Below are 26,050 nucleotides of genomic sequence, written 5' to 3'. Positions count from 1 at the left end.
TCACATATGGTCATGTGATCTACATAACGATTAAAAAGACATGTATTATGATTTTGCACACCGATGTGTTTATCCTGTGTAAACAGATTCTCTTCTTCAACACAGACAGATGCAGAGTAACAGGAATACCACCGAGTGTGTACGTCCATCCAGCTGTATTGGGAACTCAACAACAAGCAGGGGAAAAGTTGACTTTTACTTGTAAAAACCATAGACTCACCATGTTGGGAAATGCACAGGTTAAATGTTTGCCAAATGGACAGTGGAGTAGTCCCTTCCCAACATGTGGAGGTGAGTATGTTTGTTCTGTTTACCCGTCATATCGCACAGAGTGTTGTGAAACTGCTGTGGAGCAATTTATTTGTGTTGTGCAACTGTTCTCGCTGAAATGGTCTTTGCCAGGATGGGGCACATCAAAGTAAACTCTGCAGTATAGTTGAAAAGGAAAATGACTTTATCTACTTCTTCTCTATTACAGAACTATGTGCGTCTGATGTTTTCAATTTTGATGGGTTTTATGTTATAGGATCTCTTTAAAGGTGCAGTGTGTAACATTTACAAAGACTGAGTACACTACCTACCCGTACCTGTCAATGTATAATTCAAATAAAAATAATTCTTGTAAGGGTAGAATATTCTGTACTTAAGGTAAGTAACTTGCTTTATGGAGGCCCCAGTCTTGAGCTGACACGTTTCTAAAGCAGCATGTTTAACTTAGGAAGAGTTAAAGGCAGGGAGAGTGGAGAGTGGAGAGAGTTGTGAAAGAGTGTTGCAAAGACCATCATAGTTCCCTGAGGCACATTGGACAGAGTGGAATGATCAGAGTAGTTCTCCTTTTATTGCATTCCTCAGTCTCAACATTAGATAACACTAAAGCTGTGTTTCCACTGAGTGGAACAGCATTTCGGTACGGCATTTCCGTTTCCAGAATAGTACAGGCCCTACCGTTCCATTTTTGGCACCCTTCCCTTGGGGGTCCTGGAGTAAAGTGGTACGGTACAGTCAGCTTATTAGGCAACAGAAAAACATCACTCCTCCGTGAGTGGTGTTTCTTCAACACCCACTGTCTATTCTCATACAAAGCTTGACGTCTTGTTGAAATAAACAGCCACAAACCAGAAAACAAGAGCTACAAGAGCTCGCTGGATGTCCTCCGTTGTTGTCTGGTGTGTCACGTCCGACGTTGTCGCACTGGTACGACATCAAGCTACGTGTCTTGCTGACATGGCACAGCGCACACCCCGCCTACGCCTCAGTAAAGGTGCCGTTCCCAGTCGAAACGCAAGCCTGACCCAGGACTTTACCGTTCCAAACCGCACCCTGATGGAAACACAGCATGACTGGCACGCACAAATGAGGGTCAGCTTCAGTCTAGCATTATATTTCCTCGTTTTCTTTAAGTGCTATTGTATATTATGTGTGGGTACCAGTGGACTCTCGCATAATGTCAAGCAATGTCAAAATCATTTTTGTTGTTACAATTACGTTAAAGGTTGGCGCCCTGTGTCACCTGGGATTGGCACCAGCGACCCTCATATGTGGAGGATAAAGTGGTCACAAATCAGGACCGCAAAAATATTGTGTACTTTAAGATCAGGCTGTGACTCTGAATGAAACATTCATAATTGCTAAACAATAAGACCAAAACCTTTTATTTTCCACATTCTTTCAGTTCCTCGGGGTTGTGAGAGGCCAATAGCTCCTGCCAGTGCAGAACTCAGGCACACGGCTAAGGACAGTTACCAACATAAAGAGAGGGTTGAATTCATGTGTCCGAATTTCTACCTAATGGAGGGTGGGCCCTTCAAAACGTGCAACAACGGTGAATGGGTTGGAGAAATAAGATGCCTCAGTAAGTAACTGCACTCCACTCTTTACATTCTCTTACATGACATGCCCGCCATATGCAGATGTGGCGGAATGGTGGTAGGTGAGAACGGACTGACAACGCCACCTCAGGGAATTTCACCCCGATGAAATAACTAAGTAAAATCAGTAATATAGCCCACGTTAGGACTCCCCCTAGACTAAGGACACAGATTGAAAAAGCACTTGAGATGAGACGTGATTCCAAAAATAAGCAAATATTTTATTAACAATTATTAAAAATACCCATCGATAAAAAGTCTTAATTTGTGACACTGTATTTGCACAACAACCTGCAAAAGACACAAAAATGATCAGTGTGGTGAACTTCAGTAGCTCACAACTACACACACCCAAACTCACTATTACAAAATGGAACTGAATAAATCAAAATGAACAGGATACAAAGAAATAAAACAATAACATGCACAAACACAATCTAAATAATTCGGCAAGGCAATCTAAAGAACAAAGCGTGACGCAAACTACCACTCGCCGTAACTTCCAAACCATACTCAATAATCCTACGAGCATAACCTACCGCACAATTAGGGAGTATGGATCACAGATCTATCAGCAATCACAGCATAACCCTGATTCCGGAAGGAGGGTACGACGCACATCAGAGGCGCAGTAACAGTGGGCGGCACTGCAAAGTAAATGAAAAATTGCCATCTTCAGTGGATTCTATGTCATTAAAGTAGACCTTAAACCACATTGTTTAATTATATTCAGATGGATTTTTTTCCCTCTTTATTATCCAGAACAAAACACCCAGTTAAAATGGACAGTAAGAATAATATACACTAGATTCATTACACACATGTTACTGAACACACTAACGTGTATGAAATGCATATACTGTATATCCTCATCAACATAGTGAGCTGTGCAGTAAAGTCATGTATGTTCTGCGTCTGTTGTCTTTTGCAGGACCCTGCACTGTGAACGCACAAGACAGGAACAGACGTAACCTCAGTTTCAAATACAAGCGTGACGACAAATTGTATTCAACCCACAATGATGAAATCGAGTTCTCGTGCACCAGAGGAAAACCTGTCAGTGGAGTGTCAATGCGTCAGAGATGTCGTGATGGTGTGATGAACCTGCCCAGCTGCCATTAAAGGCCTTCAGTAGAATGGATGTGTTAGAGTTGAATTTCCACCAGCTGCTGTGTGACATTTGAATAAAACTTCTCACACAACATGTTTTCCGTGCCTCAGCATTGATTAAAACAACAAATCTAATGGTGGCCAAAGACCTTTGCACAGTGCTGTATATACGCAACATTTGACCATAGATCCATAGAGACAGCAGAGGTGATTCGATGCTATGAAAGTAGATGATCAAGGAGTGATGGGAACAAACACACAAGCGATGGATTTTGTGGTTAACTCGCTGTGAATAAAGGACCCGGTCTAACTGTTTGTAACTCAGTTTGTAAATGAGGAAACACCATAAATAAATAGACAGATAAATGCAAAAATTAAAGACAATCAGGCCTGGGGGAGAAAACCTGATCGCAACAAGAACGTGGAGACTCCCTCTTCCCAAAGCTCCAAGAAACCACCAGCAACACACTAAACAAACCATTTTAAAGGTTCATTTTAAAAAAACAACCACAAAATGTCTGCTGGCAGTCTGACTGTGAGTGGTTCAAGGAAGTCCTCTGCAGCTGGGACGATCGGGACTCTTACGTAAAACGTCCCAAAAAGACAGTTCCTGTTGGCACGATTAATCACGTGTGTGTGTGTGTGCGCACTTGTATTTATGTCTTTGTGAGGTCCAAAAAAAACCATACAAACTTATATTTGTGAGGACATTTTAGAATTATAATGAGTTATTTTTGCACACACACCAATTAGTGATAGTGAATTTGACCTCAAGACGTCCGTGGGAGCAGTGGGCAACTCGTATCTGCGGCCAGGAAGCAATTTGGGGATCGGGTGCCTCGCTCAGGGGTTGGGGTGCCCCTGAGGCTTTGGGATTTGAACTGGTAACCAACCCAATTCCTTTTCTCTCCACCCAATTTTGACCTTGTGGGGACACTTTAGGTTTATGTTAACGTTAGGGACTTAGTTATGATGGTTAAGGTTATGGTAAGGGGCTTGGGAATGCATTATGTCTATAATATGTGTGTTGAAAGAAAAAAAAAACTTGAATCACACTAATAAAACAATCAATATTGATTGTGTTTTGGTGCTTAAGAAACTCTGGCTATGTCAGAGTGACACAATGTTCCACGGTGCACACTCACGTGGTGTGGTCCATGCTTCAAATGCCGGGTATAAATACTGACTCGAGCTCAGGTCAGATATTCTGCTCAGCCTTTTGTTCCGCAAAACCAAACATGAACTTGTCTTTGATGCTTTTGCTTCTTCACCTGTTAGGGTGTGTGGGATGGTCTTTATCACAGAATGGTAAGAACACTTTTTTTAAGCTGCTGATATAGCTATATAAACATATTTGAGAGGTAATGGGAGATGTTGTATGCAAAGTGAAAATAAAGACTCTTACTTTGAAAGGCAGGCTTCATTTGCAGTACAGAAGAATCTGTATGAGTGTGTGTGTGTGTGTGTGTGTTATTTGTGCACAATAAACAGAAGCACAGTGAAACACTGAAGAATTAGCCTATCTCCTATATTAAAAGTATTTAGATTGGATTTTAACACGTACATTTTGGTCAACAGATTTTAGTTTTGACAGATCATGGTAGCATACTGTTCATTTATTATAAATGAACAAATAAATAAATATGTTCTTGCAGTAAAATTGACCAATTTAATGAATTTACTCTGTATGAGTCATTGTTATTTCAATGCTTTCCTCAAACCTTTGCGTTTGGTTTTCTTCACAGTGCACTGGAGTAGGAGTGGGGAGTTTCACCCCAGCAAATGTATTAAAGGGACAGTTTGGAAAACGCTGGCAAATCATTAAACCAGTCCCCTGTTCCGAGAAAAGCAGCTCCGGGAGAGAGCCAGGGTCACAAAACTACTGACCGTTTTCAGTTTTCTTCTTAATTGACTCAAATAAGAGCATGCTCCAGTCAAATTGGAGGTGTGAGCAGATGTCGATGAAAGAAATCATTCTGATGTATTTTTTGTACAATTACTTTAAAAAAGGTTGGCGTCCAGGCTTTTGCGTGTGGAGTTTGCATGTTCTCTCTGTGTGTGTTTCTCAAGGTTCTCCGCTTTCCTCCCTCATGTCAAAAAACATTCAGAGATTAATTGGACTCTCTAAATTGATCCATTTGTGAATGTGAGAGTGAATGGTTGTTCATCTCTGTGTGCTTCACCTGGTCAGGGTGTACCCGCCTCTCGTCCTGTGTCACCTGGGATTGGCAACAGCGACCCTCACGTAGAGGATAAAGTGGTCACAAATGAGGACTGCAAAAATATTGTGTACTTTAAGATCAGGATGTGACTCAAGATGAAACATTGTTAATTGCTAAACAATAAGACCGAAACCTTTTATTTTCCACATTCTTTCAGTTCCTCAGGGTTGTGAGAGGCCAACAGCTCCTGCCAGTGCAGACCTCAGGCACACGGCTAAGGACAGTTATGGACATCAAGAGAGGGTTGAATTCATGTGTCCGAATTTATACCTAATGGAGGGTGGGCCCTTCAAAACGTGCAACAACGGTGAATGGGTTGGAGAAATAAGATGCCTCAGTAAGTAACTGCACGCCACTCTTCACATGACCGCCATATGCAAACACTGTGCAGTGGTGAAACAATTACACCATGAATGTAAACGAACTAAATCATCCAAAAAAAAAGTCTCAGATATTAGTGCCCTCCTCTATAGAGTTCAAAGGATTGACTAACCCACATGTTCTTTGTCATTAAAGCAGCAAAGACATCATAAATTAAAGATTGCCATCTTCAGTGCATTGTGTGTAATTAAAGTAGACCATAAATCACATTTTTAAATTATTTTCAGATGGATTGTTTCCCCCTCTTTATTATCTAGAACAAAACGCCCAGTTAAAATGGACATTAAGAATACACTAGATGAACTAATAGATTTAGCAATAGTTAACAGAGTGACCTGCGTAGTAATGCATGTTCTGCATCCATTGTCTTTTGCAGGACCCTGCACCTTGACCTCGGAAGAGACAAACGGAAGTAGCATCAGATTCAAATATAGCCGTAACACTAAAATGTATATAAGCCACAATGATGAAATTGAGTTCTCATGCACCACAGGAAAACCTGTCGGTGGAGTGGCAATGCGTCAGAGATGTCGCGATGGTGAGATAAACCTGCCCACCTGCCATTAGACGCCTTCAGTAGAATGGATGTGACAGCTGCTGCGTGTCATTTGAATAAAACTTCTCACACGACATGTTTTCCCTGCCTTAGCATTGATTAAAACAACAAATCTAATGGTGACCAAAGACCTTTGCACAGTGCTGTATATACACTATATGGACAAAAGTATTATATACACCAACGGGGACCGTAATGACGTATTCAAACGAGTTAGTCCCACTTCAGCAGCAACAACAGCTTCCACTCTTCTTGGAAGCTTTCCTCAAAATTCAGATACATGTTTAGGAAACAAATCCATTTTAATATGTACATGAAACACATGGAAATGTCATGGTAAAAAAAAAAGAAACACCCAACAACATAAAATAATATTTTCTGAGAAGAAAAAAAGGAGATGATGTATTCATATATAAAAGCTCATCTATTTACAACACAACAGACAATGTCTCTGCCACCATCTGAATGGCCCTGAGAGGAGCCACCACGTCTTTGAGCTTGTCCTTTCTGAGAACCCAATCTGGTGCAAACCTGAAAAAAAAAGGAAAAGTAATGTAAATTTCCTCTGCAAGACGAATGCATCTGTGGATCTCCGACACATTTACTACACCCATAACGAATACATACTTTGGTGCAGGTCGTGATTTACGAGGCGTTGCCAGAACAAAGAAGCTCCCGTTGACTGACGCGTTCATCTTCTGCTTGGTGACCGTTCTTTCCGCATCCATCTTGTGTTTGCGAGCAGTGAGGCGATAAATACTGCGAATCATGTCCAAGGCTTTGGGCAGCTTCGTAACCTCCTAAACACAGTGAAATGAAATTCGCTTTATATTAAAAAAAAGCTGCCAGTCGTTGTTGTCATTTCACATAGATCAGTGATTGTGTGAAGTGTGAACTGTTAAAGGTCATGAAATATAGATGAGGTTTTAATTTTCAGCTTTGTCCGTTTTTAATTGCTGTAAAAACATGTACAATTGATTCGAAGCAACGTAAATGATGTGTTATTCTTCTTTTATCTGTCCTAGTAAAGCAGGTGTCACCATATTTGTTGATCTCATCTCATGTGTCGTGATTTAGGTTGGGATAATGTATAACAAAATATGTGCATGGCGTCATAGTTACGGACCGCAGCGCGCTGTTTGTCTTGCAGCAGGAGAGCAAGAAGAAAGCAAGCCTTGGTGAAGATGCTGCCGCCCTTTTCGGCCACTTTATCACCCGCCTTCTCCCGGTATCTCTGCAGCAGGTCCAGCAACGTCACCACTGAGCTTTCCACCGAATACACCGCCTCGATAGTCTTGTGGTACTGAAGGGAAGAAAAAAAACAAACAAAAAGGGTGTGAGTTGGAGCATGAAAAAAACAAGAAGAAGGAAACAATTAAAGATGGAAAAACAAGTACAAGTATAGATTTAAAGGGCAAGGCGTTGTTCAGTTGGGGTAATCCATAAATTCATCATTTCACTTTAGCGCAGAAAGAAGAGCTGTGCTGTCCATCTTGAACAACAGTCGTTGTTTTAATTAGAGACATATCATGGTGAGCCATACATACAGAAGACCCATTCCCTCGCTCTCCTCCCTTTCCCAAGGGCATCAGGGAACTACGGTGGCTTTTGCATACAAGAGAAGATGTGATTGTAGTTTTGCGATTTAGATTGCATAGTAAGCTTCTGCTCCATAATGTGTACTGTAGAAACACAGTGGCCTCTGTCAACCAAGACTCCTGACTAAATAGGTCCTTGTGTAACAAGTGGGAAGGTATTTTAGTTAACACTGAGCACCAAACGACACTGTTTTATTCTATGCAGGGTTATATGAGAGTGCTCATTGGCAGCTTTTACCAAGACATAAATGACCTTTGAATGCAAGACCTAAACAGCAGGTAAAATTCACATTCCCCACAAGGTGGTGCTGCCAGGTCTGTTGAAATGGTTTAAAAAAGGCAAGATGTGCATTTGATGGGGCAGTTTCACGTTATCAGTGTGCACTGTTTACTACTATTATCCACTGTTCAAAGTGGATTAAAATAGCAGTCCATCCATCCAATTTCTATCACTTTATCCTCCACAGGAGAGTCCCAGGGAAGGGGGGGGATGGGGGGCCCTGGACAGTCGAGTTACCAGAGCAGCCTTGATGATTATTTTGCAAGTCACACAGTCAAAGTCCACAAAGCAAAGTGGGAAATCAGTCCAAATAAACATGCTGTGATAAAAGACTGGAGTGCCAAATACAACATAAATCAATGAGGCAGCGACATATTAACTGGAAATGTTTCTTATCAGCTGTTATCAGACAACCAGCCTCATTTATGGTCAAATCTTTAATTCATACTGATTCACTGCCATCTGTGGCAGTTACCTTAATACTGAAAGCTGAATTTAATGTAATTTAAAAACCCTCAGTTGGTAAATTAAAACTTTCAAACTCATGTCACAGCAGATGTATCAAAAAATAAAAATAAAAATAATAATAATGCCAGAAGAAAGTACAAGCACAGATGCCAAAAGGGTAGCAGCCCATTCAACCTAATGTTTTAGTCATTAGTGATATTTGGGAATCTTCAAAAAGTAATGATTAAAGGGAATTTCATATGTCCATATCTAGTACAAATTTACTTAATAGCAAATCAAAATAAATAGGCATAAATAAAACAAATAAATAAAAAAAACATGTAAAGGCAGCCATAATTAGTAGTAAGCAACTCTGGTACCTTGGACAGGTTGAGGAGGATCTGGATGGAGAAGGTGATCACGTCCATGCAGGGGACGCTCCTGTTACAGCAGCGGATGAGTGTGAAGATGACAGTGGTCGCTCCGCTCTCTACCAGCCGCTCGCAGCACTCTGGCGACAGCCTGGTGGCAGTTTCTGTGAAGGTAAACGCACACAGAGGCTCATCTGTTAGCATCAGATATTAGGCTTTATCCACACCACACGGAAACAGAACTTCTTTTGGATTTATGATTACAAACATTAACTCCCGACTTGACACAAGTTTCATATCTTTCATACTTGAATTTTAATTATCAACGCATGAATCTAAGAATATTTATGAATCATGGTAGGATTTCAGCCTTCAAATAATGTTTCAAAGATTATTTTGATAGTACATCAATTTACAAAAGGGTGAATGGCACCACTGTCAAAGCCTGAACAGGTCTGCATCCCCTGCATTCCACACTCTATTTTATGGCATTACCCACAGCCCCCGCCCAAAGGAACTACAGTGATATTAGGAAGCTTTATAGTTGCTACAAAATGCTGAATTCCCAGGAATAATAAATCCATACCCAGTTTTTTCAGGGCCTCTAGAATGTAGGAAAACTGTTTGTATCGAAGGAGGTAGTCCAGGGCAGACGACGTCTTGTTGCACAGTTTGTCCTCCTCTCTGACGGCAGCAGAGATTTGGTGTAAGCGGTGTCTCAGCTTCACAATCTTAGGCTTGTCATTCAGTCGGCGGGAGCGGTGTCCTCTCCACAGAGCCTGGAGAAAAGATAGAAAAAGGACAAAAACAAAAAAGAGACATAGCAGATCAGAGGACGTTAGAATACATAGGGCAATTTAATTACATTATCCCAACCTTGGACATTCAACTGTCATCCATCACTTATTACATGTTCTTAGGTTTACCTAAGATCATTATGCAAAAACACTGACTTCAGTACCTGAGCTTTAACAATCCCCTGTTGAACCCTCTTCTGACGCCTGAGAAGGAGGAATTTCCGGACGGCCAGCTGGATGACAGATGCAGCTTTGTGGCGACGAGCTAACCAGGACTTGATTGCTCGCTGGGCTCTAACCACCTTCCTCCTGTCCTCCAGATACCGTCTCCTCTGCTGCCTCGCTCTTACCCATCGCTATGAAAAAACAAGGGAATCATTTTGAGAAACATAGAGTGGTTTTCCATTACGTTTGTCACAATAGTAGACATAACTGACATAATTCTGCACTGATAAAGACGGCTTGCCTGTACCTGTATGGTGATGACAGAGTGGATTTGTTTTTTTGCAGACTCTAAAGCCCAGTGCGCTCTCAGAGCTCTTTGGATTTTTATGGCGCTGAGATGATGGAAAACAGCCGATGTAAACTGGAGCCTATGCTTTGCTTTGGCAGCCTCCAGTACCTGAAATATAATAGCACAGAGGATTATATGATCAGCCTATTATAGCACACTTTTGATGTAAGTTTGCTTACTTCCAGACAGGCAGTAGTGGGAAAAACTAAATTCTAGCAACTTTGAATGCATTCTTTTACCTGTCGTCTTGCACTCCAGGCCCGGCAGTGTGTCTGAAGTGTGACAGCAGCTTGCCTCATTCGGGTGTAGTTGTTCCTCTCCACTCTGCCAAGCTGCACTGCCCGAAACCAGCGCTGAAGTGTCACAGCTGCCTCTTTCTTCCTGTGGAAGATACGCCTCTGCACCATGCCTATCCAGCACGATTGGATGACGGTGGCACTGTGATTTAATCGCCTTATTTCCCGCCTGACACACCAGCCTCTGAATGCAGCCTGAAGGATGATGGTGGATTGTTTCTTTTTCAGAAACATTTCTTGCTCATATTGTCGAAGAACATGGGAGCGATAATGTCTTTGGATGATGATGGCGGACAGCTGCAAGGCCTGGAATTTGACTACTTCTCTGTGCTTCCTGAATTCAGACTGGATAATAGTGGCGGCCCAATGCCAACGAGCAACCCTCACTCTGGCCTGCCAGCCTCTGTGTGCTGCCTGAAGAATGATGGTTGCATTGCGCTTTTCCAGATACTCTGCTCGTTGTGCTTTAGCTGCTACAGTTGCCCGGTATTTCTGCTGAATGTTGAGCACAGATGATTTCAATTTCAGGTACTGCTTGTGTTCATAGTGGGCCCTGAAAGCTCTTTGGATCACTGTGGCACTTTGGTGCCTTTGTTGGCTCATTCTCCTGGATATTAATCCACGGAAGGCAGCTTGTAGATGAATGACAACTTTTCTCACCTCTTGATAATGCTTCAAATCAAGGTCTCTCTGTCTCTGAGCTCTGAGTCTCTGCTGTAAGACACAAGCGGCCCAGCGTTGTCTCTTGAAGGATGACTGCTGTTTATGTTTCCTGAAGTTGGCTTGGATGACAGTAGCTGCTTGGTGCATCCTGGTAACAGTGTTCCGCACACGCTGACCTCTGAAAGCTGCTTGAAGAACAATGACTGATTGTCTCACTTTAAGAAAGTTTTCCCTTTCTTTTCTTTGAATAATACTGGAGCGATAGTGCCTTTGGATGATGATTGCCGACAGCCGCATGGCCTGGAATTTGACCTCTTCTTTGTGCTTTCTGAATTCAGACTGGATCACAGTTGCGGCCTGATGCCAACGAGCAACCTCCTTTCTGATCCTCCAACTTCTGTACACAGCCTGAAGAATGGCAGCGGCTCTACACAATTTCTGATACTTTTGCTTTTGTTCTTTTGCAGCTACAGTGGCTCGATACCTCCGTTGAATAGTAAGGATGGAGGACTTTAAGGTCAGATAATGCCTGCGTTCACAGTGAGCCCTAAAAGCTCTCTGGATAACACTGGCAGCAGAGTGGCTTTGTTTGATGTTCCTCCTCATTTTCATGCCACGACACGCCGCCTGTAAAACAATGGCTGCTTTTCTGCACATCTGATAATGTTTGACTTCAAGCTCCCTCTGTCTGTGGGCTCTGAACCTCTGCTGTAAGACACGAGCTGCCCAGCGTTGTCTTCTGAAGGTTGACTGCTGTTTATGTCTCTTGAAGTTTGTTTGGATGACAGTGGCTGCCTTGTGCATCTTGGAAATGTTGTTTCGCACAAGCTGACCTCTGAAAGTTGCCTGAAGAACAATAGCAGAATGTCTAACTTTCAGAAAGTTTTTTCTGTCTCGTCTCTGAAGAGCCCAGGCTCTGTAGTACCTCTGGATGATGATGGCTGACAGCCGCATGGCCCGGAATTTGACTTCTTCTTTGTGCTTTCTGAATTCAGACTGAATAACAGTTGCGGCCTGATGCCAACGAGCAACCTCCTTTTTGACCTGCCAACCTCTGTAGGCTGCCTGAAGGACAACAGCAGCCCTGCGCGTTTTCTGGTATTCTCGCTTTTGTTCCTTTGCTGCTACAGTGGCTCGATACCTCCGTTGAATAGTAAGGCTGGAGGATTTTAATGTCAGATAGTGCCTGTGTTCACAATGGGCCCTGAAGGCTCTCTGGATAACATTGGCAGCACAGTGGCTTTGTTTGATGTTCCTCCTCGTTTTCATTCCACGATATGTGGCCTGTAAAACAATGGCTGCTTTTCTGCACATCTGATAATGGTTTATTTCAATGTCTCTCAGTCTGTAAGCCCTGAACCTCTGCTGTAAGACACAGGCTGCCCAGCGTTGTTTTCTGAAGGTTGACTGCTGTTTTTGTCTCCTGAAGTTTGCTTGGATGATAGTGGCTGCCTTGTGCATCTTGGAAATGTTGTTTCGCACAAGCTGACCTCTGAAAGCTGCCTGAAGAACCATAGCAGAATGTTTAACTTTCAGAAAGTTTTTTCTGTCTCGTCTCTGAAGAGCCCAGGCTCTGTAGTACCTCTGGATGATGATGGCTGACAGCCGCATGGCCTGGAATTTGACTTCTTCTTTGTGTTTTCTAAATTCAGACTGAATAACAGTTGCGGCCTGATGCCAACGAGCAACCTCCTTTCTGACCTGCCAACCTCTGTCGGCTGCCTGAAGGACAACAGCAGCCCTGCGCATTTCCTGGTATTCTTGCTTTTGTTCCTTTGCTGCTACAGTGGCACGATACCGCCGTTGAATCGTAAGGATGGAGGATTTTAAAGTCAGATAGTGCTTGCGCTCACAATGAGCCCTGAAAGCTCTCTGGATAATACTGGCAGCACAGTGGCTTTGTTTGAGCTTCCTCCTTGTCATCACACCACGATATGCAGCCTGTAACTTGATGGCTGCCTTTCGGCACATCTGATAGTGTTTTAATTCAAGGTCTCGCCGTCTCTGAGCCCTGAACCGCTGCTGTAGAACACAAGCTGCCCAGCATTGTCTCCTGAAGGTTGACTGCTGTTTATGTCTCTTGAAGTTTGTTTGGATGACAGTGGCTGCCTTGTGCATCTTGGTAATTGTGTTTCGCACACACTGGCCTCTGAAAGCTGCCTGAAGAACAATAGCAGAATGTTTAACTTTCAGAAAGTTTTCTCTGTCTTGCTTCTGAAGAGCCCAGGCTCTGTAGTACCTCTGGATGATGATGACTGACAGTCGCATGGCCTGGAATTTGACTTCCTCTCTGTGCTTTCTGAATTCAGACTGAATCACAGTGGCGGCATGATGCCAACGAACAACCTCCTTTCTGACCTGCCAACCTCTGTAGGATGCCTGAAGAATGATGGCTGCTCTTCGCATGTTCTGATACTTTTGCTTTCGTTTCTTTGCTGCTACAGTGGCTCGGTACCTCTGCTGAATGGTGACGACAGAGGATCTCAAGTTCAGATAGTCCCTGTGTTCACCGTGGGCTTTGTAAGCTCTTTGGATAACACAGGCAGCCTGGTGCCTTTGTTTGATGACTTGCCTGCATTTCATTCCACGGTAGGCAGCTTGTAAGACAACAGCAGCCTTTTTCTTGGCACTTAGATTGTTCATCTCCGATCTCATTTCTTTATTAGCTCTGTAACGTGCTTTCACTACACTGGCAGCCCAGCATAGCCTCTTGTAGAACTTTCTCTGCTGGTATCTTCTGAAGTGAGACTGAATTGTCACAGCTGCCATGTGCTGGATACGCACCTGCTTTCTGACCTTATATCCCCTGTAGGCTGCCTGCAGACAAATGGCTGCCCTGCGCTTTGACAGATAGTCTAGACGGTCTATTCTTGCAAGGGTTACAGCTCTGTACCTCTGCTGACAAACCACTGCTGCCGTCTTAATAGCGAGAAACTTATTTCTTTCACGGATTGTGAAGAACTTTCTTTGAATGATGACAGCAGCTCTGTGCATTTCTGTAACGTTCCTCCTGGCCATGTGGCCACGATAAGCTTTCTGGATGACGACAGCAGCAGCTTTTATTTTTTTGTACCTCTGCAACTGTTGATCCTTGAGTATTTTGGCTCTGTAGTGTTCCTGAATAATGATGGCAGCACACTTGGTGGCAAGGTAAGCCATACGCATTCTGTACATCCTGAAGTGAGCTTGGATCGCTCTGGCAGCATTGTTCCTCTTCTTTAGGTCTTCTCTCACTCTAAATCCCCGGTAGACAGCTTGAATCTTTCTTGTGGCCTGTTTTAGCTCCCTGTACTCATTTTGTTGGGTTCTGCCAAGCAGAAGAGCCCTGAATCGACTTTGGATAATAATTGATGCACTTTGAATGAGAACATATCGTTTCCTAGAGAGAAACATCCTGACAGTAGACTGAATGACAGTTGCAGCCTGGTGCTTTTTCTTGATCTCTGCCCTGGCTCTCATGCCTCTGAATTGAGCTTGTAGAGTGACACAGGCTGCTTTTAGGCATAGAAACCCTTCCCTCATCTCCCTTCCAGCCACATAAGCTCTGTAGTGACGCTGTAAGACAACAGTTGCCACTTTCTTTGACCTGTACTCTGCCTGGGCTTTGTGCCGACGGTAGTAAGCCTGTATCAGAGTTGCACACTTATGGCGATTTTCTATCATCTTCCTGACAGCCCTGCCTCTCCAGTTAGCTTGAATAATGATTGCAGCATTCCTAAGAGCCTGGAAATCCTTCAATGTTTTATGAGCCAATACTGCAGCTCTGTACTTTTGCTGTATGATAGCTGCAGCTTTTCTCATGACAAGGTAGCGGCTTTGAACAGTGTACCTTCTATAAACTGCCTGGATTACTGTTGCCGCCTTCTGCTGTTTTTTCACAAACTCTCGGGCCACTTTTCCACGATAAGCTGCCTGTATGGTAACAGCAGCGCATCTTATCCTCACAAACTCCAATCTCTCCATGTCTCTTTTCACAGAGGCCCTGAACCAGCGCTGAATTATGACTGCAGCACTTCTCATCCTTGCCACCTGTTTCCTGATGGTGTGCCCTCTGAAGGCACTCTGGATGATAACAGCTGAGTGGTCCTGTAGCTTCAACATCTTAAAGTGGCACCTCTGTGCGTGACCTCTGTACTGAGCTTGAATGAGTATAGTGCTTCTTTTGATCTGCCTGTACTGATTGAGACACCTGTGCATTCTGTACCAAGACTGAATCCTTACAGCAGCAGCACTTCTTTTGGTCATTCTTTCCTGGTGCCATTTCCTAAACACACCTTGGATCACTTTGGCAGCATGGTTTTCCCTCTCTGTTTTCTTGGCCTTCCATCTTCTGTACCCTCTCTGTAATGTCATCACTGCAGTTCTAAGGGAGAGATAACGTTCCTGACCTCTTCTTGCAAGAACCAGCGCCCGCCAGTGTTTCTGAAGGACTGTTGCTGCCCAATAGATCCTTCCATAAGCAGCAGCAACGCTCCTCATACGCCATTGTGCTTGGACAATAATAGTGTAGTATCTGAGGCGTTGGTAAGCCCTCATAGTTGAACACATCCTCCACTGCGCCTGCATGGACAAAAACTATTAATGGGAGTCGTGCATTTATAACTAGCACCGATAAAGAACGAGCAACACCTAACAATGATGTAGAAATACATAGTTCATTTCTACAGCAGTATCTGTTATGGATGATTATTTTCATATTCAATTCATTGGGATGAGACACAAGTAAAAAAAAAAACGGAATAGATCATGAATATCTTGGTCATTTACATTTTGCTGAAGGAACGTTTCCCACTCATGGATATAGGAAAAAGAAAAACCTACCTGTATGACAGTTGCTGCCTCATACTGCAGAGCCCGGATTTGAGCCTCTTTCTTCTTCCTCAGCCTGTTGCGGGCTACGTGACCCCTCCAGACTGACTGGATGATAATCGCGGCTCGATCTTGCATTTCAGCTCTGCGCTTCTGCAGATAATTAAAAGTAAAAAGACAGAAGTAAATTACGTTGGGCTCCATCTTACACTCACCGCAACATGACTCATGGCACAGCACAAGTGTCTTTGCTTCCACCCAACACTCACTCATGGGTCTGTTGGTCTTAAAGTTGTGGTTGGGCATTGTTTGGTCGTTGCTACCTTGAGGTGGCAGAAAGCCATTGTGCCACTGACCAACAAAAACCTAGTCTAAAGTCAATAGTGCAGTATTTCCATCAGATAAACAATTCCTTATTCCTGCAATAACTTTATATTAACTATTTTACAAAACTGGTAACCAAATGCAACCAAACGCTTCTTAACCAAATAGCAATGACAGTGGATTTTTCCATCAAAATTGATTCAGACCGTTAAAATAAACTGAAACCACTTTGCTGTGAACTGACCATGTAGAGCTGTAGATCTTTCTTTAGCCTGTATTTCCTCCAGGCACCCTGTATGACCCGAGCTGCTCGGGTTTCGTTTCGCAGGTCCAGCAGACGGGCACATAAGAACGTCAGGTAAGACATCACAACCTGGAAACAAACACATGTGAAGGACGTGTCTTTTTTTACCAAGGTCTTGGTAGATTTTTTTTTTTTGCCTCAATTCACCAATCAATTGACATAACAAATACATTGGAAAAAATTTAAATAATGCACAATCATACAGTCAATCAATGTTTCTTGGCCATACACTGTGATTTATGATGTCTGATCACGGCATGTATACAGATATTCATAGTATGGTTAATTTGATTCATCAGGGAATCTATAACTTATCTAAAATGGGCTGAATATTAAACTGCACGTAGGGAACCGAGGAAACCTCTCATCTGCTCTCACCTTCTCATTGGGGATAGTGTTGGACATGTCAGCCGGATTGATCATGGCGGGGACTCCACCCAGAAAAGACACGGCAGTGTTCACCAGTTTGAAGTTGTTTCTCTCGTTTTCTAGTAGCTCTTTAAATTCTACTGATGGAGAATCTGGGCCTGTTCACAAAAAACCAAAAACAACATGCTCTTACCACAAGTAATCTCTCTCCAATTTCTAATATAAATGTATAAAAATCCAAACCGGCAGTTGCACATAACACAAAGCATACATGTACCATGCAGGCTGGTTGATAAGTCACTGTCTGAGTCGCTGGCAGAGCAGTCGAGTTCCAGGCGTCCTCTCTGGGAGCACTCAACGGTCTGCGTGGTGCTGTGACTGATAGCCTCCTCAGGCACGAGACCTGGGTGGTAGCGGTGGATGAGATAGCAGAGGACCCGGCCATCTGAGAACGTCACGGTGAAGTTCTCCACCTGTGAAGACAGAAAACACACTTTAACTAAAGCAAATTCAGAGAACATAACCAAGAACATTGTCATTTAAATCAAGGTTTGTTGTGAGGCTGTGTGCTGCATACAATAATCACAACTGAAGGTTCGACATAATATTAATAATAATAATAACAACAATAATAATAATAATAATAATAATACATCGTATTTTTATAGCGCTTTTCTTAACACTCAAAGACGCTATTATTAAATAACTGCTAACTGCAGCCCAAAACAGGAGAAAACTGAAAACTTTTGACTTCAGTATCTGAGAAGCACTGCACATTAACAGACACATGAACCCTAATCCTAACCCCTGACATGAAGTAAAGTACAAACAACTTGGCCATGAAATGTAGCCAATGATAGCAAAATGAGTACATTCTTCATAAAGTATGAAAAGGGTATCTTCTGCTATTGCTATCTATATAGCAATAGAAGAAATGACTCACCTTCAGATTGTAGAAGTCACACACAGCACGAGTCCAGTCCATCAGCAGCGTAATCTTGGTGCTGCTGTGTTCATATGGTGCCCTGGATTTTACAGGACTCGGCTGAAGGCCCCGGTCGGACCTCAGAGAATCAAGCCTCCGTTTGGTCCTTAATGTTCTCTTCAAGAAACCAATCTCGTCCCTTAGCTGGTCCTCATCCAGAATCACCTCCACCTTAACGGATTATCAACAAATGTACATTAATCAACTGCTTTCATGAGATTAAAAAAAAAATTTGAATTGAGAATTTTGCTGGATACGCACATGAAATGCAAAGATGATTTTCCATAAGAGGCTCAATGTCTTCTCTCTATGTCCATCCACAATGTCTCTGGACTCAATAATGGAGCCTGTAAATATAAGACACGAAGCTTTAACACCTTAAAACCACATTTGTTCAAGTTGGTAAAATAAAGGTTCTGCTGTTCCTCTACTTTGCTTATGAAAACATTTATAATTACCTTGTTCATCCTTTAGGTCGATGTCTTTGCTTTTGAGAATTTGCAGAGCAATATCAGTGTTGTGAACTTTCTGCAAGCGGCTTATGGCCGGCAGCCGGAGCTTTGTCGACAGACTCCAGTCCTGGATGAGGAGCTCCATGACACGCCTGAGAGGAAAAGTGGAAAAAAAATAATAAAAGACTATCCATTTGTTCTTGGAACATTAGGGACAGATTTGTATTATAATATAATTAGCATGATATATGTGATGTTCTGGAAATGAGGTTGAAGATTACTTAAAAGGACAAATGACACTTCCAGCAAGAAGTGTTTTGTTGTTTTTGTTTATTTCACATTAAAATATTGATTTTTTTTCTCCACACTTTTGAAACTTTTCGTCTTAAATTGCTGTGTGTGGTCATTTTACAACTTAATAATCCTAAAGACAAGAAAAGACCAATTAAGTTTAATAGCAAAAACAGCAGTCAAATCCCTGGAGATTCAATTCAGACACATTTTGGGTATTTGTGACGCAATATATTTGTCAGCCTGTATGTGTGCAATAAAAGGAATAAATGCACAATAATGAGCTTTAAAACACAAACACACACACACACACACACAGGTGGACCAGAGTGAATTACACTATTATTTCATCAACAAGACATGCCAATACTGCCATATGGCTGAGCCTCACCTCAGAGAGAAACACAAATATCCTACAGGGATCAAAGCATCACATTAAATTCATGTCTCACTCACACTAAGCGAATCCCACATTTCAAGTCCACAGCCAAATTCTTCACAGCGAAGTTGAACTCGTCCAGGGGCTTCTGAACATGAGAGACGGGTAATCCCAGGTAGCCGAGGTGCCGGGGGAGGATTCCCTCTCCACTCAGGAAGTCCCTGGAGAATGCCAGAAGCAGGTCTTTGCTGGTCTGTTTAATGGAGAAAATTGATTAGAAAAAGCACAGAGCATGGAACATGTTGTTGGAATGACAGTCCGAGTTGGATGAGGCACTGACACATTGCCAGTACTGACTATGCCAAGTCTGTCACTAAAGACACAATGACTTCTAATGGCTGTTTTTATGACATTTCTCTTAATTATCTCCTAAAACCTTTAATGACTGTATACTAGGGCAGTGTGGTGGTGCACTGTGGCCTCATAGGAAGAAGATTCAGGGCTCAAACGGAGCAAGTTCTTCAGGCCTGGCTCCAGTGTGACTCACCCCACCCATCTACCCCTTTTTAACATTTAACATTATTGAATGTTTGCCATTGGCACATGGAGGCCTTGGCCTACCTTGAACTCTGCATCCACACAGAACAGACAGGGGTCGTGCTCTATCAGCCGAGACTCTTTGGCCTTGTCCAGGAAACACACCAGCAGGAGCAGCTTCTTCAGTGTGAAGCGAGACAGTGCCTCCTCGTGGCCTAACCCAGACAATGTGAACAGATATTTACAATGAGTCCACAAACAATATTTCCTTGTTCTACTACACAGCACTTTCCATTTATTTTAAATGTATGCACGATACATTGAGATACTTGAACTCTTGATGCCATATTTAAATTTTCCAACATTTTGCCATGTGTGCTAATACTGAACGTGTGACATGGATTTGCATGTCTAAAACCACAGACCTCAGAAGTACAGTCAAATTTCTGGTTCCTACATGAATGCATGCAAAAGAATGCAGCATACCATTACTGCACGATTATACAACACAGATTCTTCATCTGAGGCAACACAGTAATTAGAGCTGGTAAATTACCATCTTTGTAAAGGTGGGGCACTTTGGGGTGCCGAAACTCAGCAGCGATATCTGGGTTCCACAGCAGCCGCTGGAGGATGAACATGGCCAAACCCAAGGCATCGTTGTTGCTCTCCAGTGAGAGCAACTCTCCGAAGATCGTCTGCACACAGGCAATGTTATGCTATGTTATTGAATGAATGGTCAAGGGAACTTTGTTAAAAAGACGAAGAAAACACCGTTGTATCAGAATACCTCCAGCCCTATGCGTAACCACAGCGGATTGTAGGAGAGAAGCCAGTCGAGAACTTTTCGCCGTTCACCTGAAAATGTCAACAAGAAAAGGGTAATTAATGCAATCATTTGGGCTGATCTGGGTATTTAAAATCCAACATCAACAGCTTTTATACTTCACCTATGTCCTTCCAAAGATGGCGGTCTTTACGGACAAGCAGCCGCCTGGCCTCCACCTCCAGTTCCAGCCTCTGAATGGCCTTCACCATGGCTTCAGATGTGAAGAGCTGGCAGGCAGAACGACGGAGGCGGTTCAGCTTCCTCCGGGCTGTGTAGGTGCTGAATGACATCTCCTCTTTGGTGGGAGCTTTAGGTATGCTGAAGGTGTTATCATTGCCCATGGCAAGAGATACAGCACTCACTGCAAGAGAAGTAAAAACAATATTAGGATGTTAAAAAGCCTGTCCACAATAATTAGTGGTTGTAAAACATTCACTTTTGTTTGTAATAAAATGTATTGCAACATTTTTCTATAGCACATTTAAAAACATCCAGGGAAAGAAAAAAACAACAAGGTACAAGAAGAACATAAAAAACAGCTAATTATGACACAACGTAAAGTGGTGAAGATGTAGTAAGAGAAGAGTATGTCTTTAAAAGCTACAAAACTCTCAGACTGGGATTTTAGCCGAGCTTAAGGCACATCTAATAGCATCCGGTGGTTTGAGCTCAGTGGTTTAGGATGAGGTCAGAACTTTTGACAGATTTGACACCGTGAATTTGATTCAGTAAAAAGAAAATGCACTGTAAAGTGAAAAATATTGGGAGTTGGGTCACTAAGATAAGCAACAAAGTCTAGGCTGTCACCACAGAAGGAGAACAAGATGTAGCGTGATAACCTAAATACAGAGGACTGGTAATACTGTATTTGCTTCGTGCATCAAATGGAGGAATTTCTAACAATCCCAAGTGTCGAAATGTTGACAGCCATAAATTTAACAATTTAACATTGTTCTGTGTTTCCATGCAGAAAATCTCTAATAAAGACAGTCTTTTCCCAGGGTTGGCATCAGCCTACTGAACACTGGATCAGACGGATTTTTACCTTTAGTGACTTCGGTGTTGACTTTAAAGTCATCTGGGGTCAGAACGTAGTTGATCCACCATGTGAATCCCCTCTCCTGCTTTTCAATCCATCTCTCGTCATAGAACATGTTCTTTGCGGCGAATGGCATTGGGTGCCTTGGTATGGCTGAAAGAACGTGGAAGGAAGGATTTTCACAAAACTGAAATACACCTCCACGCGTCCAAAAGCTTCATGAAGACCTAACAGCAAATACCTGTTTGGGCTGGTTTAATGAAGGTTAGCTTTGACTGCGCTACAGCAATAACTTTTGCTGTCCTCACAGATGAAGCAGACTTCAGAGATGGTGCACCTGTACAACAGAAAAGTCATTTTGGACTTTGTTACCCTTTACATTGGACAAAGCATATGATCAACATAGACATCAATATTTGGAGCATATTTTAAGTATCATTATTTAAGTGTCCGTCAGGAGAACTACATGATCATTTACCTCTCGAGCTGTGTTTGGAGCTTGGTTGCTTTTTCTGGAGCGGAACAGCAGACCGTGTGCTCTTCAGAGAGGACGAAGTCAAAGAGCGCACTGATCCTGAAAGAAAGCACGGCAGTTAACACAGAGACTATCAAAGTATCAACTTTTTTTTCTTTTACATCTAAATATATTTTATTCAACCTTCATTTATTAACTTACAGTCTCATTGAGACACATCATCTCATTCTCATTCATTAGAGACCAAATAATGTACATTATAATATCTGGTTTATGGACAAAACAACATATTTCCATCCATAATGGAAATAATTGTTAGTCGTAGGCCTGGTGGACTTCATAATCATTGGTGACAGGATATTGAAAACACAAAATATGACGTGAAGTATCACCTGCTGTTCTCGGCTGCTGCTGCCTCTGCGACGCCCCTCTCCACTCCTGCGCTGATCTCGAGGCCTCCGTTTTGCCAACCACCACTTTGCTCCTTTTGACCCTCTCACTTTCCACAGCTTTCTCTCGCCTCGCATCACTTTTCAAATACTCCTCGCTCTTCCTCTTCTTACTCATCCCAGCCTTGTGGATGGGAAAGGAGTCATCCCGAGCGGACGAAAGCGCAGAGACAGCTGGACACTGCTCAAATACACTCGGTTTCGATGGGAGGTCAAGGCGAAGGGGAGAGGATGAGCCACGGGGTGACGGAGAGGTGACGGTGAAAGAAGTGATCGCAGGAGGTGGAGAGGTGATTGAGAAAGAAATGCAAGTGGGAGCCACAGGCGGAGAGGAGGAGGGAGGGAAGGTGACGGGTGGAGGTGGACCATGGGTGCATGGACTCAGGCTGGAAGAGGTGAACCCCAGCACTTCATGAGGGTCATCACACGGGTGACTGGTAACATAAGAGTTCAGCGTTCCCTTATTTCCCTTGTCTGGATCGATCACAGGGAGATTTGGAGTGTCTGAGACTGATTCACACTGACAGCTGCAGTCAGACAGCTCCAGTGTTTTCTCCAAGAGCCTGCGCCTCATCTTCTTTATTTTCCGTCCACTCAAACTGTTTTCCTTCACTGGGGCTTTGCTCTTGATCACCGTAGCTGAGGTAAATGAGGACTTTTTGACAATTTCAGTCAAATTTGCAGCCTCCTCCACTGAAGCAATAGCCTCACTTACAACAACCTTTTGGCTGACAAAGAAAGTCAGCCTTGGCTCATTTGACTCAAACAGCTCTGGGCTATTAGGTAATGGTCTCAGGACATTTCTGTCAGTTCTAGAGCCAAAACTCCCATTCTTTGATTCCAGAGAATCGGAAAAATCACAAAAAGAACTAGCGTCTTGAGGACTGGGGTTCACTTGGCTCAGATCGGAGCAAACGATGGCAAGTGCATCTTCTAAAGAAAGAAGTGAGGTTCTACTCAACTCAATGTTAGCACCATCAACATCAGCCGGAGACATCACTGTAGCTAGAGCTGGGCTTCCTGACAGAATATGAGGCACAAATTTTGGTCTTAGCTCATTTGACTTGGGCAGCTCCGGGCTGTCAGGTCCAGAGCCACAACTCCCATTTTTTGATTCCAGTGAATTCAAAAAATCAGAACCAGCATCTCGAAGACCGGTGTTCATTTGGCTCAGATCGGAGCCAATGACGGCCAGTGCGTCTTCCAAAGAAAGAACCGAGGTTCTAGTTAACTCACTGTATGCACCGCCAGCATCAGCCATATAATTCACTGTGGCAGGAGCTGCGTTTTTCGACTGAATACGAGGCATGATTTTCTTAAACTTCTCTGGAGTTCCGATAGGTGAGATCGTCGCATTAAGTATTTTATTAAGATCTTTCTTTTCAGGTTTGGTTGCCAGGACCTCTGGGCGAGCAGATGTGGAGTCAGAGTCCATCAGTTTTGCAGCGGGGATGAGCAAGACGACCGGAGAGTTCCTCTCATTGTGATAAACATTCTCCTGATCTGAGAAAGCCAGACTGTGATTTAAAGCCTTCTGCTCTTTCTGCTTGTTGAGTGACCTCCTTCTGGTGGCTTTGCCCTCATTGAGTGAGGACAGAGGACTGCACGGCTTGTCCCGTTTGTACTGCTGTTGTCGTGGCACCTGGAAGGTTTTATTGGCGACCATCTTCGAGGGGTGCTTGAGTTTTTTCCCCTGAGGGACAGCAACTTTTCCACCCTCCCGTTTGTTTTTGATCGTGTCCCACAAGCTTTTCTGAAACACACGGACACCAAAAAATGTAAGGAAAATAAAGAGTGGCATGTGTTTGATTGAGGTAATCTCATAACTACTTAATTGTCAAATAATCGTGGCATTTAAGAAGTTGTGATGGCAATTAGACGAATAGACAAACAGATAAACAAATTCAATTAGATTCGAATCCCTAAACTTGTCTGCCTAATGGTTAACAGCTCATATTGACAGTGGAGAACATGAAAAGACAGACTGAAAATGAATAATGATCTTTCTGACTGATGATTTTTATTGCAGTCAGAAATAGTTTTAGATTATAATAACATAGGCTTTCTACCTTACAGCTTCTTTAATGTTAATATTTACAGTTTCATGGCTCCATTTGACAAAAAAAAATCCCACCCCTCATGTCCAGCTTACCTTCTTCTTTTTCGGTGCTTCTGCTCGCCCCAGCAAAACAGCCTGGTGCTTGAGGACTCCATTGGCATTGAACGTGATGAGCTCTCTGATCCCACCTTCCTCTGCTGGAGTCCAGGTTAATGTCAGACTGAAAGAGCCTTCAGGCTGCACCCACACACACACACAAAACACAAGGCAACATGTGGACCAATTGTAAATACTAAATCTCCTGAGCCTGGTGATTGCTTTAGGTTCATACACATAGTACACATTCTAATGTACTTTAACATGAGAACGAGAACATACCTGAACGGTGAAGGTTTTGTGGTCCACAGAAAAGCCTTTACTTGAGGGGATCTTCTCAACAGTCACCTCTGCTTCTACATCTTCAGCAGGATTCTCAATCCGCAGAACAGCCGACTTGGACGTTCCCAACCTTAATGTCCCAAATGTGACAAACGGAGCCTTTGAAAACTGGATCAAGCTCAAAACCGGGACATTATTCTCCTTGTCAGTGTCATCACGCGTTCCTGGACTGAAGTCCACAAATCCTTTCCGTGTTGAAGTCCACGTTTCGGCCATTGCAGGCGAATAAAGGTAGCTTTAAAAGGCTAGCTACGTGTTATGTTTTCGATTCTAAACGCTTAAATACGCCATGTGTGTGCGGACGCGGTGCTGCAACTAGCGACGAGTCGACTGCTCCTAACAATCCGATCCATCTAGCCAACTATCAGACGTTACACACGCTTCCTTCACCAACACTGGAACACGGTTTGAAATTCGGTCGTGTCGCGTAATCAGCCAATCACAGGCGAGGTATGGCGGCGTCTTGTCCAATGGGAGAGAGAATACGTCAAAACCGTATGAATACACCGTCATGGGCCAATCAGCTACAGTTTTTTTTGTTTTTGTTTTTTAAACGGACAAAGCCGCGCCCACAAACAGAGAGCCCAAAAAAACGAAAATGTTCACTCGAATAAATTTTCGGGCACCAGTAAATTGAGAGAATGTTGAGTCTGATCATTACTTCCATTTGGCAAAAAGAAAAAAAAAGTGATGGAATAGACTGATGACCTGTAACTTGAAAGGAAGACATGAACTGGAGAAGCCTCTTGAGTGAGAGTTAAAACGTCAGCAAGTACAGCTGACGATTACCTTTTTGTCTTTCTTTTTTTTATTACCAAATTAAAGTTGTGACAAGAACCAGTGGTACGACTTCCGTGTTATTCACAATTCTCTTTTAATAGAGTAGATACGTGAAAGTTCTTTCCACTTATACGACCTTTGCTTCAACATTAACGTCACTACTCACTCAAATGTTCCACGCGTCCCAACTATTAAATATCCTACTTATACCCCCAGCGTCCTCATCCGAAGCGATAGCTCGCCGTGATCGTATAGTGGTTAGTACTCTGCGTTGTGGCCGCAGCAACCCCGGTTCGAATCCGGGTCACGGCAGATTTTGTGTAATACAATAATATTCACGTCAAATGCAGTTTGAAGTAATATGAATAATATTTATATTTATATTATTACTCTCGGAGTTTCTTGATTTGCAAGGCAGTTCTTTAAGA

General features: G+C 43.0%; 2 protein-coding genes and 1 non-coding gene across 3 annotated transcripts; 2 read left to right on the top strand and 1 right to left on the bottom strand.

Moving 5' to 3' along the window:
* The first annotated feature begins 4,172 nt into the window (after positions 1-4,172).
* cfhl5 (complement factor H like 5) lies at positions 4,173-6,211 on the top strand. The gene is made up of 3 exons (XM_044044517.1): positions 4,173-4,286; positions 5,358-5,537; positions 5,958-6,211. The coding sequence occupies exons 1-3, from the start codon at positions 4,217-4,219 to the stop codon at positions 6,146-6,148; spliced, it is 441 nt and encodes a 146-aa protein (XP_043900452.1). The 5' UTR covers positions 4,173-4,216; the 3' UTR covers positions 6,149-6,211.
* A 209-nt stretch (positions 6,212-6,420) lies between these two features.
* Positions 6,421-25,220, bottom strand: aspm (assembly factor for spindle microtubules). Its single transcript, XM_044044172.1, has 26 exons — positions 24,783-25,220; positions 24,498-24,641; positions 22,289-24,098; positions 21,900-21,995; positions 21,663-21,758; positions 21,428-21,574; positions 20,504-20,743; positions 20,344-20,411; positions 20,110-20,251; positions 19,638-19,768; positions 19,094-19,269; positions 18,353-18,498; positions 18,156-18,241; positions 17,853-18,065; positions 17,187-17,382; positions 16,919-17,067; positions 16,481-16,609; positions 15,925-16,065; positions 10,384-15,663; positions 10,103-10,252; positions 9,795-9,986; positions 9,420-9,612; positions 8,843-8,997; positions 7,264-7,440; positions 6,765-6,937; positions 6,421-6,668 (listed from the first exon to the last, which is right to left on the bottom strand). Exons 1-26 carry the CDS (start codon positions 25,056-25,058, stop codon positions 6,566-6,568), a joined length of 10,809 nt encoding a protein of 3,602 aa, XP_043900107.1. The 5' UTR covers positions 25,059-25,220; the 3' UTR covers positions 6,421-6,565.
* Positions 25,221-25,862: 642 nt separating this feature from the next.
* Positions 25,863-25,934, top strand: trnah-gug. The gene has a single exon. It is a non-coding gene; the product is annotated as a tRNA-His (tRNA).
* The last annotated feature ends 116 nt before the right edge of the window (positions 25,935-26,050 follow it).

Source organism: Solea senegalensis, linkage group LG14, assembly GCF_019176455.1.
Source record: "Solea senegalensis isolate Sse05_10M linkage group LG14, IFAPA_SoseM_1, whole genome shotgun sequence".
Taxonomy (NCBI): domain Eukaryota; kingdom Metazoa; phylum Chordata; class Actinopteri; order Pleuronectiformes; family Soleidae; genus Solea; species Solea senegalensis.
Note: the sequence above shows the minus strand (reverse complement) of the source record. Positions and strands in the feature narration are given on the sequence as shown.

Coding starts and splice junctions, on each gene's coding strand:
- cfhl5 (XM_044044517.1), top strand. CDS start 4,217: ATGAACTTGTCTTTGATGCTTTTGCTTCTTCACCTGTTAGGGTGTGTG. Junction 4,287..5,357: donor ATGGTCTTTATCACAGAATG/GTAAGAACACTT, acceptor ACATTCTTTCAG/TTCCTCAGGGTTGTGAGAGG. Junction 5,538..5,957: donor TGGAGAAATAAGATGCCTCA/GTAAGTAACTGC, acceptor TGTCTTTTGCAG/GACCCTGCACCTTGACCTCG.
- aspm (XM_044044172.1), bottom strand. CDS start 25,058: ATGGCCGAAACGTGGACTTCAACACGGAAAGGATTTGTGGACTTCAGT. Junction 24,099..24,497: donor AAGCACCGAAAAAGAAGAAG/GTAAGCTGGACA, acceptor CGTGTGTTTCAG/AAAAGCTTGTGGGACACGAT. Junction 19,769..20,109: donor GCCCCACCTTTACAAAGATG/GTAATTTACCAG, acceptor TGTCTGGGTTAG/GCCACGAGGAGGCACTGTCT.